We start from the raw sequence: 16362 nt of genomic DNA on the forward strand, positions 1-16362 counted from the left end.
GTATAGAAATCTTCAAATTCTAAGACACGGGCCTTGTTTAATCAAAGATACAATAGATATTCCGTGGGAAGATTACCAGCTTCCTGTGTTGGTGTTATGAAATGTGTAAGGTGTATAATTTTAAAATGTTTGGATGTGAGGACACAATGAGAAGCATTTTATTAAAGTCTAAATAAAATGAAATTTTTGCTGTTATTCTCATTTCTTGGTTCCTTATGAATTCATTTTAATTTATTTTAAATGTTATTTATTTGCAAAGGTAAAGTATTTAAATATTTTTAATGTATATTTAATTGAAGAGGTTCATCACTTTCTGATCTAAGCTTTAATGTCCTCATGGGGGGTAATCTTGCTACATACATGGATATGTCAGCTATTATATTACTTCTGAACTCCTTTCCCAAGATAGTAGGCTTACATTTGCCCCCAATGTTAACTAATAAAACATATTTTTAGAATGTTGTAATAAATAATTCACACTTGATTGCAGACTGCTTGCTTGTGGTTGATGTCATAGCCTTAATAATATAGTCATAGGCCTCACTTTCTGCAAATTTAGGCCTCTAAATCTTTCTATTCTCATCCCTTTGGATGTATAAGATTTGTCTATTAAATTGTCTCTTTCAGTGATTTATATTCATTTCCTTGCTTTACGTTAGCCAAAATTTCCCGTAAAATCAAATGCACCCCTTGTTGGAACGTAGCTCTCAACATACTGCTCGGTTTGGGTCGCTACCCGCAGGATTCATCAGGTACACAGAAACTGGTCGTGTGCATGGGTTCCTTGGGCTCACCTGATGCCGTCACCTTTCCTGCTGCCCCGATGGCAAGGGCGAAGCGAAGCAAACAGTGTTCTTCTGCATGGCCTCGCCGGCTCTCCTCACTGCCTCGCCGCCCCGACGCAGCGGGTGGTGCAGGCCTCATCCCTGAGACGCGACCAGCAACCGCACCTCCTGAACTGCCTCCAGGGTGGGCTGAGATATAGAACAAGTGTTGTGTTTTTTTGTTTGTTTGTTTGTTTTGGAAGCTGTTTTTGTTTTGGTTTGGTTTTGGTTAAATCAAATGCTTTACAAGACCTTACATCATGTACCCTCTTTCCCCCCCCCCCCCCCCCCGTTCAATTTTTCTTGACGTTCTCTAAAAGAAAAATAAAATTGAGAAGCCTGGTCTCTTTTGACATTGAAAGGACACAACTGGAGGCAAAAACAATGTGTATTATTCTGCATTTTTACTTCTTTGTGCCATGGCTACAAGTGATGTGCATTTAGCAATGGAGTATGTATACCCCTTGGGTCCGATTCGGGAGCTGTGTTCTGGTAACATTTTTTTTGTTCCTGAGAGCACGACGCCATTGTTCTTGACATTCACGGTGAAAATACCTGCTGAAGAAAAAAAAAAAAAATAAATTTAAAAAACGCCCTGTGACCTTTTAACCTGCTCCTCCATCTTTCGGCGCCTCCCTCGGGCGGGTTTGCGGGCGGCTTCCCCTCAGGCAGGGGCCGGCTGGGGGCGAGCAGCACCCCCGTTACCCCCTGCAGCCCCTCCGCTTAACTTCCCGGAGCAGGCCCCGGCCTCCTGCCCCGCCCGGCGCTGCGCAGCGCGCCGTGCCGTGCCGTGCCGTGCCGCGCCGTGCCGTGCCGTGCCGTGCCGTGCCGTGCCGCCCGCTCGGCTCCCGGAGCGGCGGCCGGGGATGGCGGGGCCCGGCGGGGCGGCGGCGCCGCTGGTGCTGTACCACTGGACGCAGTCCTTCTCCTCGCAGAAGGTGAGGCGAGGGGGCTCAAAGCCGCCTCCATTTGCCGAAGCCGCGCGGTGAGGGGAAGGCGGCTGCGGGCGGGCCGGGGCGCGGCGGGCTGAGGGAGGGGCCCTGCAGGGCCCGGCTCTGGGACGGGCTCCTCAGGGCAGCGGTCGCAGCACCGAGCTGCTGGAGTTCAAGGAGCGTCCGGACAGCGCTCTCAGACGCATGGTCTGGTTTTTGGGTGGTCCAGGAGTTGGACTCCATGATCCCTGTGGGTCCCTTCCAGCTGGGGATATTGCCTGATTCTCTGACAATGCCTTTTCAGGTGCGTTTGGCAATCGCAGAAAAAGCCCTCAAGTGTGAAGAACACGACGTAAATCTGCCCCTGAGTGAGCACAATGAGCCGTGGTTTATGCGTTTAAATTCGTCTGGAGAAGTGCCTGTCCTTATCCACGGGGAAAATATTATTTGTGAGGCCACCCAGATTATCGATTACCTTGAAGCAACATTTATAGATGGTAATCCTAAAGACTTTAAAATGTGTCATCTTTCCCATGTATTTTGCAGCAATGTCAGAGTCAGTTCTGTGTCACTTCATGTTTGTTTTGTTCACAAGCACAAAGTATTTATAATCCCACAGGTAAATGGGCTGTTCTGGTAGCTGGTGGTATGGGATAAAAACACCTTCCTTTAAAATGAACAGATCATGACCTTCTGGTACCTTCACAAGAAGCTATGAAACTAATGAAGCTAAGAAACGCCTCTGTCATTCTTGCCCGTTTTGGTGGCACAGAGACACCAATAAGATGATGACAGCACAGTGCTGTGCTAATTCTGTACTGAGGCTGCCACTGAAAATAATGTTGCACAGTGCCAGCCATTGTCAGACAGACCCTGCTTTTCAGCAAGAAAAAAAAAAAAAGAAGAAGAATTTACGCTACTGGTTAATTCCAGAAAAATCTTGGGAAAAAAAAAAAAAAAGTAGAACAAGTCAATTATTTTTGGAGCCAAAATGGAATAAATATGTTAAAAAAAAAAGTAGGGAGAAAATATTTGCAAGTGATTGCTTTTGAAATTCTTCATGTCTGTATTGCTGGAAAATAGACTGCCTCAATTTTTAAGAAAATGCAGACCCGTATTATTTTAGGTGTGAAGAGGTGGCATTTTGTGTTTCAGGGGTTTTGGTTTCTGCTATGATTTCTAAGGAATGAAGAAAATTTCGCTGTTAGGCCAACATGATATGCATTTTATACTGGCATTTCGGTCAAGTGAGGAGGAAGGTCTGGTTAGATTGAAGGTAGGGTAGAACTCAGTGGTGTGCAGGAATTATTATAAAGTTTTGAGTGGGATTCCTGTACCTCAGTTTTTACAGCATTACAGCTGTCATAATGTTTCAGGCGTAGTAGCTTATCAGAACCCGTGTTGTGAGAGGGCTGAAGGGTTGTGTGCCATGATCCCCCAGTGCTAGAAGTACAACATACATGCTGAATTCTCTGGTTTGAAGGCCTCTTAAATATGTGCTTACGTGGGTTGCTGCTTAGGTACAGAATTACTCAAATGGTTAAAATAAAGCATTGCATACATACGTTTTTCTGAGCCCTGATTACACTACTGAATGACAGTGAGGAAGAGAGAAGCTCTCAATGGCTGTGTCGTTTGTGCTAGTTAGACTAACTGAGGTCATGTTGGAAGTATGACTTTTGATCAGTTGCGTGATTCTTTTCTAACTTCTATTTTGTAACTGTATTGCAGAGGAAGTGCCAAGATTAATGCCAGAAGAAGGGAGCATGTATTATCCGAGGGTGCAACACTACAGAGAGCTTTTAGACTCCTTGCCTATGGACGCCTATACACATGGCTGCATCCTCCACCCTGAGTTAACTGTGGACTCCATGATTCCAGCCTATGCTACAAGCAGAATTCGTAGTATGTACTGATATAGATCTGAAAGTGTGTCATTTAGTAAGATATTGGATTACATTCATCTGGTGTCTTCAGTGTGCCTTAAGCAGAATATATTGAGCACGTATCTGATTTTAATACTACAGTCTTGGATAATTTTTGCATATACTTTTTATTGATTTTGTAGTCTTATGATTTGAAAATGGAAAAGAGGAAGTGTCATTTTTGAGGTGTGTATGGAATTAATTTTTCTAATGCTGGAGAATGTGTTTCTTGTGCATAGCAGAAAATGACAGCTGTGACAGCTGTAAATATTTTAATTTCCTATCTTCTTGTTAATACTTATAAAGAAATTTCCAGGGAACAGCAGTGGAAAGAAGTAGTCTAGGTTGATCTGGGAAATGGGAATTGTTGAAGTACAATTTAAACCAAAGTCCTGGGTGCAAATAACATAGCAGTATAGAACCAGGGTAAAGGATGAAGTGTAGGTCTGATGGAATCAGTGGTCCCTGGGGTCAGTATTTTACTTGGAGGACTTTTTTACACACATTTTCCCATGGAAAAATATGTTATGAGCAGAAGCAATAGCTGCAGGTTTTGTAGCCCAGTTTCCTGTATAACAGAGAACCTCCTTAAATGAACTCCTGATTCAAATCCAGTAGTTTTCAGAAATATTTAGTTTTAAAAAAAGTTCAGTGATACTCAGGAGAAAAAACCTTGGCAAATAATCTTTCAGTTCTCATAGATTATTTTTTTTCTGAGTTTGGACACCAGAACTGGACTTCAGATTGTTTTCCCTTTGGTATCAATTTGGAGATAATATTTAATTCTTTATTCTTGTTTTATTACTATATTACAGAATTGTGTGGGTAATCCCTGTTCAGCTGATGATAAATGATGACCTAGCTTTTCAGAACTGCTTGCAGACTTGCAGCTCTCTCTACAAGAAACATAACCTGTACCTTTTGTGGACTGCATCTTTTGCTTCAGATTATATTTTGTATTGGATTGTATTGAAGCAGGTATTGGTTTCTTAGGCCCAGGTTATCACCCAGTCCAACTACTGGCTATCACCTCATGTTTTTTCTTAAATTATGTCCCTGCTCATCTTAATACCATGGCAAACTTTAATTAACACTTTTATGTTTCCTCCTAAGTATTAACAAAAGAAACAAATAGTTCTAAACAGACGAGGAATTTAATCCTGAGAACTCCACTGGATGATGATTCCGTCTTTGCAGTTATGTTTTGAGATCTCTGATTTTTTTTTTTTGTCAGTCAATGGTCAGTCATATATCATGTTGATTTCTTGTATTGTATTCTAGAATGCTCCACAGAACAAAGTCAAATACTGCAGAGACTTTTAGATATAATATAACCAAATTTATAACATCACAGAAGATGCTGTGTGAGCTTTAGAAACTCTATTTCCAACAAACTGTTCTCCTCCTCCATAAAATTTTCAACAAGTCAGTTCTCCTATGAGCCACCCCATTATTTTGTCAGAAGTGAAGTCGCACGATTATTTCTCCTTGTAGTTACATGAGTTATCCTTTATAAAACATTATCACAGTATTAGTTTCTTTTTTGTCTGCTGGAAACTTCTTGAGCATTTCAAAAGTCAGCGTTGCTTTTCCGATGATCAATGGCTATTTAAAAGTAAAATTTGTATAGAAAGTATCTGGTTTGGTCTTGAACAGGTAATTTCAGTAAGCATAGTTAGTGTTCTTTTCTTACTGAAGTAATGTGAATTATCATATCAGTGTACTTCTCCACCCACCCCAAATGTGGATGATAACTGTTTACTGAGCAATTCTGATTTACTCATAGGCATTATTGATAGTTTTTCTGTTTTCACATGGTAATAGTGCCATTATTACAGTTCATTTTCCAACGCTGACTTTTGTTCTGTCTACCATATGTGCTTTCCCTTCTTGCTTCTAGTTGGTTTTAACTGTTGTCAGTTCACAGACACATATATGCACACATTTATGTTGGTAGAGATAAAATTACGACTTGTCTAAATTGGGAAGTTTTCATATCTTTTTATGTTTAAAGCATAGCCTGCTTTTTTGATTTCAGGCATTGTTTGAATAGCACACAGGTGTTCCTAAACAATTCCATTGTTCAGTCTCATTGCTTGTTCAAACTTTTCCCAGATGGTTTAGTTTTCAGCTTTGAAAAGCTGATCTTTTTCAAAGTGCTAGATATAATAACCCATCATCCAGTTATGTGTTGTTTATGCATACCAAATTCAACTGAGTAATTAATTGCATATAGAAGGTTTTAGTTGTGTGATGAAATCCTTCAACTTCTTCATATACTATGTTGAAAGATGGCTTTCACAGTCACATCAGGCTGAAACAAAGAATGTATAAAACAGTGAGTTCATTATTCTGTAGCAAGAAGTTTTTATCAATCCAATTTAAAAGACTTAATTGGAACTAATCTTAATTACCATGTACAAGTAAGAGGTGATTCATGCCCTGTAATTATTCTGTTCTCAGTTTATTACTAGAAATACTTATTTTTAGGAGATAATTTCTTGTGCAGTATCTTTCGATGCCTTAGGCTTGCAAGTTATGTCATTTTCAAGCAAAGCCTCTCCTTTTATTCAGGAGAGAAAAGGATACACATGTGTAATGGAAATCAGTAAAATTATCTAAATTTTTAACACCTTTATTTCTTTAAGCCATGTAACAAACATTTTTCTAGTGCATCCATATACTACATAATAAACGTTTCCAAAATCTACGGATTTTGCTGTTACATTTTAACCGACTGAAAACATTTTAGTTCCATATTCAATAGCATTTAGGCTGTTGTTGTGGAGTTGTGCACATGACTTGCAGTGGCATTATTGAAAGTCTCACTATGGGCCTGTCTGCACATTTACAGCATGAAAAATGTTGGGAACCCAGGAATTGAGGCACAAAAAAATCAGAGACATGGGGTATTTGTAGTAGAATTTCAGGGATTTAACGTAGTTGTTGGCAGCAAAATGATTTTATCTGAGTAAGATAAAAATAATAACAGGAGTTCCCTCGTTACCTGACAGATCACCATTTTATATAGCTTATTGCAAACTGATGAGCAGAAGGTTTGGTGGGGTCAACTTAGGTAGCAGTTAAGTTTTCCAAACAGTGATGTTTCTGAATCCCAGCTTGGCAAGGGTGCTTCATTGAAGTACCACTTCCCATTTCTTTGGTGTGATATTTTTACACAAAGTATTGATTATTTTCTGGGGATTGAAGTATGGGTATTTGGATATCTAATGTCATTACTTTGTCTTTTGTATCAGGCCAAATAAGTAACACAGAATCAGAGTTGAAGAAACTTGCGGAGGAAAATCCAGACCTTCAAGATGCCTATATAGCAAAACAGAAGCGCCTTAAAGTAAGAAAACTCTTTGTGTTCCACCCCTTTAGTACCAGGTTGTTAGTGTGAGACTTTTGCTGTCATGATACAAACATTTGTTTCACCTGTCATTGCCAGTATAGTCACGCAGTGATTTAACCCTGCAAGGCGTGAAGCACTCTATCCCCCAAATCAGCTACACGCTTCAAGTGTGTGCTGAAGTTTTGGACTGGTCCCACAGACTTCAGAGGTAAGTACACATCAGCGGTGGTGTTGGGTTGTTGAGTGCCTTGCAGGTTGAGGCAGACCTCAATATCTGACATCTCTAATGTTTGTTTTTGGTGTTATCTGAATTGTTATGAGTATCCGAATGGTATCCAGCTGACTGTGTAGAGAAAATCATATTTTATATCTAAGTACTGTCATATCTAATTAGAAGTTTCTCCTATAAAAGTATAAACTCTATATGGTGATTAAAACACTAAACTTTATATATATTTAGTCTAAACTGCTGGATCATGATAATATAAAATACCTGAAGAAAATACTGGATGAACTGGAGAAGGTTTTGGATCAGGTTGAGACTGAATTGCAGCGGCGAAATGAGGAAACACCAGGTAAGGAACTATTCTTCCTAAATCCTCTTGATCCTTATGTTTGGCAAGACTGAGTAAACCAGCTGACAGTACCATTATAGGACTGTCTTTAGTGCATCCAAATAGGCACTTTTAGCATACACTGATCTAGGTTCACTGAACAGATCAATACTGATTTTAAATACTCGTTCAGTTTACTGCTGCTGTTAGTGAGTGGAAGTCTTAGTGTTTGGTTCCATTTTCAGCACGTTGTGAGTATAATTGGCTGCACAATTTTTTCAGTCGTTTGTAAACAAAACAAGAAAAACTGTAGCTACAAATGTTATTCTTGATGTTGTAGCTGTAGGATTCAGTTCACTATAATGTTCATGACCTTAATGTTAAACACAGGTAATTTAGAATTAAGATCTTGTTTAAATGCCATACAGATTTGGGTTGCCGGAATTTGTGGCATGTGCAGAATTAGCAATCTGTGTAAGCGCTCTGATTGTTGGCGCAACCCCGCACCCTCTTGAAAAGCAGTGGTGCTTACCTGCCATCCACCTAAACACAAGTTGTATTTTGTTTGAATAGGATTAGTTGTCTTCTTATTGAGAGTTTAGTACAGTTCCCAGTGGTGTCAGTAGGAATCCTTCCTCTGGCTTCACTGGGAGCTGAATGAAGCAGCAGTCAATATCAACTGCATCTGCTCAGATCAATAACGGTGCATTTGGCTCTATAAATAGCTGTTGTAACAGTTATTGGTTACTATTAAAACAGTAGATTTGAAACAGCAATTGAAAATCGAGGGTAAATTTTCTACTGACTCAACAGTTAAAGAGGCATGGAAAGTGGTTTAGCTCACACAGGATAGTAGTATTTTGTTTGGCAAACAGTCTGTCACCATTCCCAGCAGCCCCTTGCTTTTTCTGTTAAATAAACTTTCCAATGAGTCAACTGGTATGATAGTGATGAGTTTGTGAAAGGTGACAAGCTCACAGGATTTAGTAAAATGTATGACTGTTAAATACCTATTTGAGTTTTGTCTGAGGTATTGACATTTGGGGTGGTGGTGAACAGTGCTGCTCTCAGCTGATGGCCAATCTCTGCATGTCTGCTGCTTTTACTGCTCAGATCCCTCATTCAGTTATCGCTGCTGCCACTGCAGACCTCTTTCTTTCACACAGCTTACCTTCTGTGGTCTTCCTTTCTGTCACCTTAATGCACTGGGTTAATCCCCAGATATCCTTTCAGCAATATAGGACAGACTGTCTCTTTCTTCTGGACCTACGTAGCCGGTTCAAATGGACGGGTACCAGTGGTGTGCTGTACCATGGTGTGCTTTCCTCAGGTGGCAAACTGGTTGACAGGGATATTGCAGAGTTCCTCTGATTCTGTGGAGGTGCAGATGAACATTCATGCCAGTGGTTCTGTATGCCTGCAGCATGGGAAAAACTGCAAAATGTTGCAAATGAGGAGGGAATGACATAGTTCTGTTTGAGATCTAAGCTAGAGCAGAGTACTCACACTAGCAGCTATGCTAGATACCTGATTTCATATCCTAGGTTTCAAAAGCTCCCTGTACAATCAGTACAAATAAGCCCCTTCAGATGGGAGTTCATCTCACTGAAATTAGCGGTGTGATGCTGCCTAGCAGTGCCTGCTCTGAGTCATCTCAGGAAGATTAACCTCTTTCCTTTGACTAGAGGGGGAGCCTGGGGTCTCCAGCCGTGCTCCTGAGTAATGGTGGACAGTGTGAATACCCATCAGTTCTCAAACATCTTAGCATAGACAACAAGGTTTTGGGTCAAGAAAGGCACAAAGGAAGGACAGGTAGCACAAACTGTTTTCTTGCTGAGCCGATGTGTTTGGTACAGATTAGCCACCAGACTCATTCCTTTTTGACTTGAAAGTCTGTAGCAAATTAGGAGCTCTTGAGTGAATACCATAGAGCTGAGTTATGTGGACAAGATGATAAATTCAGAAGGCAAATGGTAGCTTTTAAGCAAAAGCTAACCCACCTTGCTCCTTTTCCACTCCTGCTTCATTTAATCCAGTTTTGAGAAATGTACTTGAAAAAAATAAGTGTTTGGTAAGGGGGTTAATTTAAGAACCTGAAATGTGGCTCTTTTTTCCTTTACAAATTTAGGCCAGGCTGCTGAACCTTTATGTTACTGCATAAACAGTGGAGAGAGGGTGTGAACAATGGGAAGAAGATTGGTAAAATGTTAAGTTATTAACGTCACAGCTTAGCTGAAGTGTTGGTGTTGTTTATTACCATCTTGAAATAACACTAAACTAAGTCTTGGCTCATGCAGGCTTCTATGTGTGTTTGTATGCCATCAGCTACTAATTCTTTATGTTTTATCTCTGATTAGAAGATGGAAGTCAGCCTTGGCTCTGTGGTGAATTCTTCAGTTTGGCAGATGTGTCACTTGCTGTCACATTACATCGGCTGAAGTTTCTGGGTTTAGCAAGAAGAAACTGGGGAAATGGAAAACGGCCCAACTTGGAAGCCTATTATGAGCGTGTTGTGAAGAGAAAAGCATTTTACAAAGTTTTAGGACATGTCAACAATATATTAATCTCAGCAGTTCTGCCAACTGCGTTTCGAGTGGCCAAGAAAAGAGCGCCCAGAGTTCTTGGCACCACCCTGCTGGTCGGCACGCTGGCAGGAATGGCTTATTTTGTTTTCGTGTGTCTTCGGAAGAGATTTGCCAACATGATGTTGTCAATTAGAACCAGACAAAATTATTTTTAGACCTGTTTGTCCCCAGTGGTGAGTGGAGGTCATCTCTACCCCACTAGACTATCCCCAGTAAAATACAGATTCACAGATTCACAGATTTTTCTAGGTTGGAAGAGACCTCAAGATCATCGAGTCCAACCTCCTTTCTTATATACAAGCATATAAGAAAGGCTGTGTCTGTGAATTAGAACATTGTCACACAGTAATCATCTCCTGCTGTTGTATAATTGGATTGGCATTGCTGAGATATTTGCAGAAAATATATGTTGAGGGGTGACAACAAAGGAAAGAAGATACTTTCTTTTTAGATGAGGAGGTATAAGGGCTGTGATGGTGTTTTGCTGAAGTGGTTATTGTTTCGATCTTCTTTACCCGTTAGCTGACCTAATTATAATGTTTTATTTAATAGATATGCAGCAATGTGACAGCTTTTCACTGTGGGTGAAACGCATTACTGTGCAGAAACCAGCACTGAAATACTGAAAACAGCACTTAGCTTAAATGCTCGGAGTAGGATTTGAGTGGAACACAGGCTCAGTGCCTTCGGAGCTAAGTGTCTCTGTACTAATGAATGTCTTGGTTCGCAGTTGGACCTTTATGAATGTGTTACAAAGCAGCCTTGTAAAGCCACTTTTTTCACAGTATGTTCATGCAGTTGTGTAGGAAGAGACCTGAAATGCATATAAACGGGAATGATTTGTGGGCCATACAAGTGAAATTCTGTAGAGGCGTCAGCAGGTTCTGGACTTCCATTGATACACAGATGGGTGAGAAAAACCTGACACTTGTCTTTTAAATGTCTTTTGGGTAGCTTTTGGCCCAGCCAGATACTCAGCTCAGCTACCAGCCCTGGCTCAGTCATACCAGTGCACATTTCCTGCTTTCTTTCCTATCTGCTCCTTCTCTCTTTTGCTCTTGTGGTGGCCTGATACAGTTTTCTCAATGTTAGTGTCCCGTACCTGTTTCTACTCTGAGCACTGGCTGGTTTTTGCACACTACTAAGCTATGTTACTAATTGCATGTGCCTCTATGAAACGTTTGCTCACAACGTGCCACAGCCAACAGGATAATGTATGCACAACAACACCTTTTGTAGAAGTAATTTAAAATAGTTTACTATGTTTCAGTCTGGTTGGGTAGCCTAGATTCAAAGTGAAACAGTAATTTAGCAATCTGTTTACTTAGGGAGAGGTGTCATATTGGTGATAAATGAAAATACGGGTCAGTTTGGAGGCAGATGATTTGTACTGTGGATTTTTTATGAAGCTACAGTCTTGTAGGTAAGGTATAGAAAAACACTTCGATACTTTTCACTGCTCAGTATGTAATGACACTTCTATTAAGTTTGAACTGAGCTCCTGTTTCAGTTAGGGATGCCCATTTACTGGGAGGTAGACTTTGAATCATTTTGCAGAGAGAAAGCAATCAGGAATGGCTGAAAATTCTGATGGCAGTTGAGTAATTTTACTGTATTCTGATGAATGTCTGAAAGCTTCAGAATATCTGCAAGCTGTATATAACTACAACAAGCAAAACATAGCTTTTGTTGTTTGCCTGTCAGCAGCCAGTGCTAACAGGCCTAAGAGCATTTTCTATCCAGTGCTGGTAGGTGTGGACACCCCCTATAATTACTTCCGAGCACTGAGAAGACCCTCACTCAAGTTTGCTGGGGAGAGCAGAGGCAGTTTCTGTCTTGGCAGTCTCACTGTCTTGCCAATATCAAAGTGGATAAAATTGTTGAATACTCCTACTTATAATTTAATATTTTGTAAGTTCTCTAACAAAATAGGACCTAAGTCTCATAGCTCCTTTCCATTAATGAGAAAATCTTACCTAGGAAGCATTTATCTTTAAATCAAAAAGTCAGTTTTATATAACTCTATTTCATTTGTTTTCAAGGACTTGATGATTTTAATCTGCTCTATTAGAAAAACTTTGTGTAAGTTTAATCCAACAATACTATTGATGTTCTGGCAGCTTTAACTGAATTTGTACATTGCAGTTCATCTGCTTTTAGGTGTAACCAACAAGTTACACTAAGTTAATAAACACAGAGTGAGCCCTGTAACGTAAAACTTCCTTGGCATGTCTTTCTGACAGGTCATCTGTAAAATACAATCCAATCAAGTCAGAGTGAAATTCGTTATATATGACAGCTCTCTGATGGATAAATTTACATTTCACTTCTTCCTTCCCCTTCTTTTTTTTTTTTTTTGGTGTTAATTGTAGATCAGAACACACATATTTCCAGAAGATGCACTAGTTTAGTCTACACTACCAGCCCCATGCCCTGTGATACAGGCTAACTATTGATGAAGTTGTGTAGTTTTACTTCCCCCCCGCCCCCAAACCCCAGTGATGTCTGCACTTCAGCTAGCGCTCATTGCTTGCAGGATCTGGGAAGGACTGAATTGACCACCAGGTGTCAGTGGTCCTCTAGGGCTACACTTTGGCATGCCTTAGATGTGCAGGAGATCACGGATTTTCATAAAGTTTTCATGATATATTCATGATTTCAGTGTAAGATGGATGATGTGAGCAGCCTCATCAAACTAGCAGTGTCTCAAGAGCCTAAGAACAAGTGCTTCAGTCTACTGCAGGCTAGTTCTTTAATATCTATAATTTATGCTTGTGAGTAGTTTCTACACTGGATAAATAGGATTGTCCAACAGAGGGCACAGTTTACATGATAGGTCACATTAAAATGAGTGTCACTGAGTAACAATTAAACTTCTTGTCTGCAAGAATGAGCGTGGATAAAACTTACTGAGAAAAGTTTGGGTCCCCAGTTTTAATAAGGGTCTGTTCTATTTGATAGGCTGCTTATTTTCACTGCCCTGAAGTACTGTGTGCAACATTGGTTTCTGTACAGGTGGCAGCAAAAGGCTTATCCACGATTAAATTTGTTGAAATAGGATGAAATTTAGAAGCACATATACTGTGTATGACTCTTTGTGCAGAGTACCTTTTGTGTGGTGCTTATAAATTTTCTTTTCAGCCTGTCTGATTTTCTTTGCTCTGGTACCTCTGGACGATATTTATATTGGATACAACGAACGATCTTCTGGTTTTCATTTGCTGTTTGTTCTCGTATCATGCATCAGATAGATTTCATATCATATCTTTGTATGTGGGACCAGCAAAATAAACATAGATTCTAAGACTACTTTCTAGACTGGTTTATGTCTTCTTTTTTCAGTAAAACTGGGCACATTTGAGGATCACACAATATTTCTATAAGGAGTCTGATGCTGTCCAAGGAAAGAAGCCTCTGATATTTCAGTTTAAAAGGTGTTCAACAGATTGACTTGCATGTATATGGAAACAACAGTTAGAACGCTAGTTTTCTTTGGTTATCTTTCTGACCTGTATATGCATGAAGCTCAACAGAGGCTATTTAATAATGTTAAAAAACTATTTATTTAAAGGCGGTCAAGTGTTTTTTGTGCTTTCAATTAATCCATGTTAATAAAATAAAATATTTCCTTCTGAGTGTGACCCTGATTCTTGGCTTATATTGCTGAGTTGCGGAAGCTGGGGGCTCCATTCTGTAAGGTATTGTGACAAACGCATAAGCTGTGTCTACATCGATGTTGTTAATGAGACCAACCAGTGTGCCCCAGCTAGTGGGCGTCTGGCCGTAAGTTTTTGTTTTGCACTGTAGTAATCTGCATTGGATCATCTTTCTTGTTAAGCACAGGAATAAATAACAGTACTTACTTGTGGCCTGCATGTGCTTTCTTTCAGTGTTGAGAAATTCAACAGAGCTGCTAGGATCAGACCGCTGATAGGGTTTGCATTTCAGGAGATTATGACAGGTATGTTCTCTGGACCAACTCTGAAGTGGCCTTGATGTTAGCATTAATCAGAAGTATACACAGAGCCCTTGCTGAGAAGAAGCCCTTGCTGCTTCTGTCAAAACAGACAAGAAATGAGTGGATGGGACATTAAGTAGGAAGAGTATAAATACCTTGTCCAGATTCACAGTCATATATCCACTGTTGCATATCATATTTTTAAAGGCATTTATTAGTTGACTTAAGTCTTAATTTTCAGAGCAAGGAGCTACTAGAATTTAAAGAGCAGACTGTTATGCCTTGTCTAATTCATGATGATTAGAAATGGCAGGAGACAAACTAGGTGAAACGTAGTGGATCTAGCTAACTAGAGAACACTGCTCTGCAATAAGGCATATGATTGATTATTCTTCACTGAGGCCGCCTTAATAAATTCGTCTCTTTGTTTAGTTCATGTTAGACAAAGAGGTGTACAGCTGCACTTAGGAAATTTACAAGATGGGTTGAGGAAGTCAAACATGTAGAAAAATCCCAAACAAAGTATATTTTTTCTTCGTTCCTTTCTTTAAAAGGAAATTTTTAGGTTTGGTGCAATACCAAGTCAGAAAGTCAGGCACGCAAAACTCAGGAAATTCCAGAAGCCAGAGTTCCTACAATACTATTAACTCACTCATACAGTACTTCAGTAGCATTTTGATATCTGTTTTTATTTCTAAATTACAGTCATGGTGCTTTATTCCATGTGCTGTTAAAAATGTTGCACCATTAAATAGTTAAGCTGTGGATAAGCTTGATGTTGGGGGAAGAATCTGTTGGAATTTGCAGACTTGAATTCTAGCTATTTTCATTTTAGCATTACATCAGCATTAATTTTACTACAGTTCAAAAAACAAATAATTGTATAAATGAGTATTGTGTAAACTAACACACAGAATAATTCCATATTAATCTAATTCAGATTATTTATATATATATTCTGTATAATATCCCTTTTTATCCCTTTCCTGGTTGTTCTGCTAAAAACAGATAATTGACAGTTACATATATTACTACATTTATTTAAAAATCCAGTTCTAAAGTTAAAATGATGAAAATATAATTGATTTTTTTTCAAATTGACAAAATGATAATCATCCTTTCTTGGTCCAAACTCTGCTTTATTGTGCAATTTTTGAGATGCTTATAGGATTGTAAACACTGTCTAAATCCCTCTGAAGGCAGATACAGTCCCCACCAGCAGCCTGGGAAGGATTAAAGATGTTCTTTGCATGCCTATCTATGACTAAAGAAGTAGCTTCTCTAAAGGAAATTACTTTTCAGGCAGAGCTGGGGATCATGCAGAGAGGGAACAAGTCGGACTGTTGGTGTTACTAGAATAGTTCTGTGTGGGTATGTGTTCCCCTTCACTCTGTTTCTACGTAAGACATCATCGGCTGCTGTCTTTTGGTAGCTTTATAGCAGGATATGATACCATTGCTAACACTGGATATAGAGGCTTGAGGACAGACATATTTGGTGCTGTGTTATTTAATCTGCATCATTAGTTGATCATTTAAGTCAGAAGCTGAATGCTCCTGCATTTAAACTGGACAAAAAGTTCTGTCTGTTGAGAAAGTGTTGCTATCCTGAAAATTGCTCGTTTAGGGCTTTATTCAGAAAGGTTACCTAACTTCAAGTGTTTTAGCAGGTGATGTCTGTGTGCAACAGAAAATACATCATTCACGGGGCTAGACCAGGTGTGAGAAGACCACTGCTTCTGTCACCTGGTTGCTGAGGCATTTACCTCACAGAAAGTGAAATCTCCCCAACTGAATATGAAGTTGGTAAGAGTCAGAAGTAGAGAGAAAAGCTCCTCCTTTGTAGATATGTGCCCTATGCAGTAGGCTGCAGAGTCCGGCTCCCTCTTTTGCCTGATTTATGAGCACAAAATGCGTCTGGTGTTGGAGGAGTCAGAAGCAATTCCTTTGACTAAGCATGGTTTGAACAAGTGGAAGGCTGAGACTGCAGTCATTCAGCTATGCTATGGAGAGCAGGGATTGCCACACAGCCTTCTCTGGCAGCTGTATTTAAAAATGGAGTTAGCAAATGCTGACTTCATGGAAATAATATTTTTAGGTGCGTAACATGGGTACAGGAAGAGGAAGGAATTCAGATTCTAGGGGACAAATGAACTGTAGTAGGTGTCTAGCAGCAGAGAAGCACCATCATCTTCTCTTGCTTAGCTGTGGGTGGCTGTCCTGTGGTGGA

At 39.8% G+C, this 16362-nt stretch overlaps 1 protein-coding gene across 1 annotated transcript; it reads left to right on the forward strand.

Moving 5' to 3' along the window:
• The first annotated feature begins 1401 nt into the window (after nucleotides 1-1401).
• GDAP1 (ganglioside induced differentiation associated protein 1) lies at nucleotides 1402-14037 on the forward strand. The gene is made up of 6 exons (XM_013172441.3): nucleotides 1402-1762; nucleotides 2061-2253; nucleotides 3488-3661; nucleotides 6939-7033; nucleotides 7497-7611; nucleotides 9948-14037. The coding sequence occupies exons 1-6, from the start codon at nucleotides 1691-1693 to the stop codon at nucleotides 10328-10330; spliced, it is 1032 nt and encodes a 343-aa protein (XP_013027895.2). The 5' UTR covers nucleotides 1402-1690; the 3' UTR covers nucleotides 10331-14037.
• The last annotated feature ends 2325 nt before the right edge of the window (nucleotides 14038-16362 follow it).

Source organism: Anser cygnoides, chromosome 2 (genome assembly GCF_040182565.1).
Source record: "Anser cygnoides isolate HZ-2024a breed goose chromosome 2, Taihu_goose_T2T_genome, whole genome shotgun sequence".
Lineage (NCBI taxonomy): Eukaryota > Metazoa > Chordata > Aves > Anseriformes > Anatidae > Anser > Anser cygnoides.

Excerpts from the sequence above, each read along its gene's own strand:
- GDAP1 (XM_013172441.3), top strand. The coding sequence starts at position 1,691 with ATGGCGGGGCCCGGCGGGGCGGCGGCGCCGCTGGTGCTGTACCACTGG. Across the intron at positions 2,254-3,487 it reads TGAAGCAACATTTATAGATG|AGGAAGTGCCAAGATTAATG; the intron begins GTAATCCTAAAG and ends ACTGTATTGCAG. Across the intron at positions 7,034-7,496 it reads CAAAACAGAAGCGCCTTAAA|TCTAAACTGCTGGATCATGA; the intron begins GTAAGAAAACTC and ends ATATATATTTAG.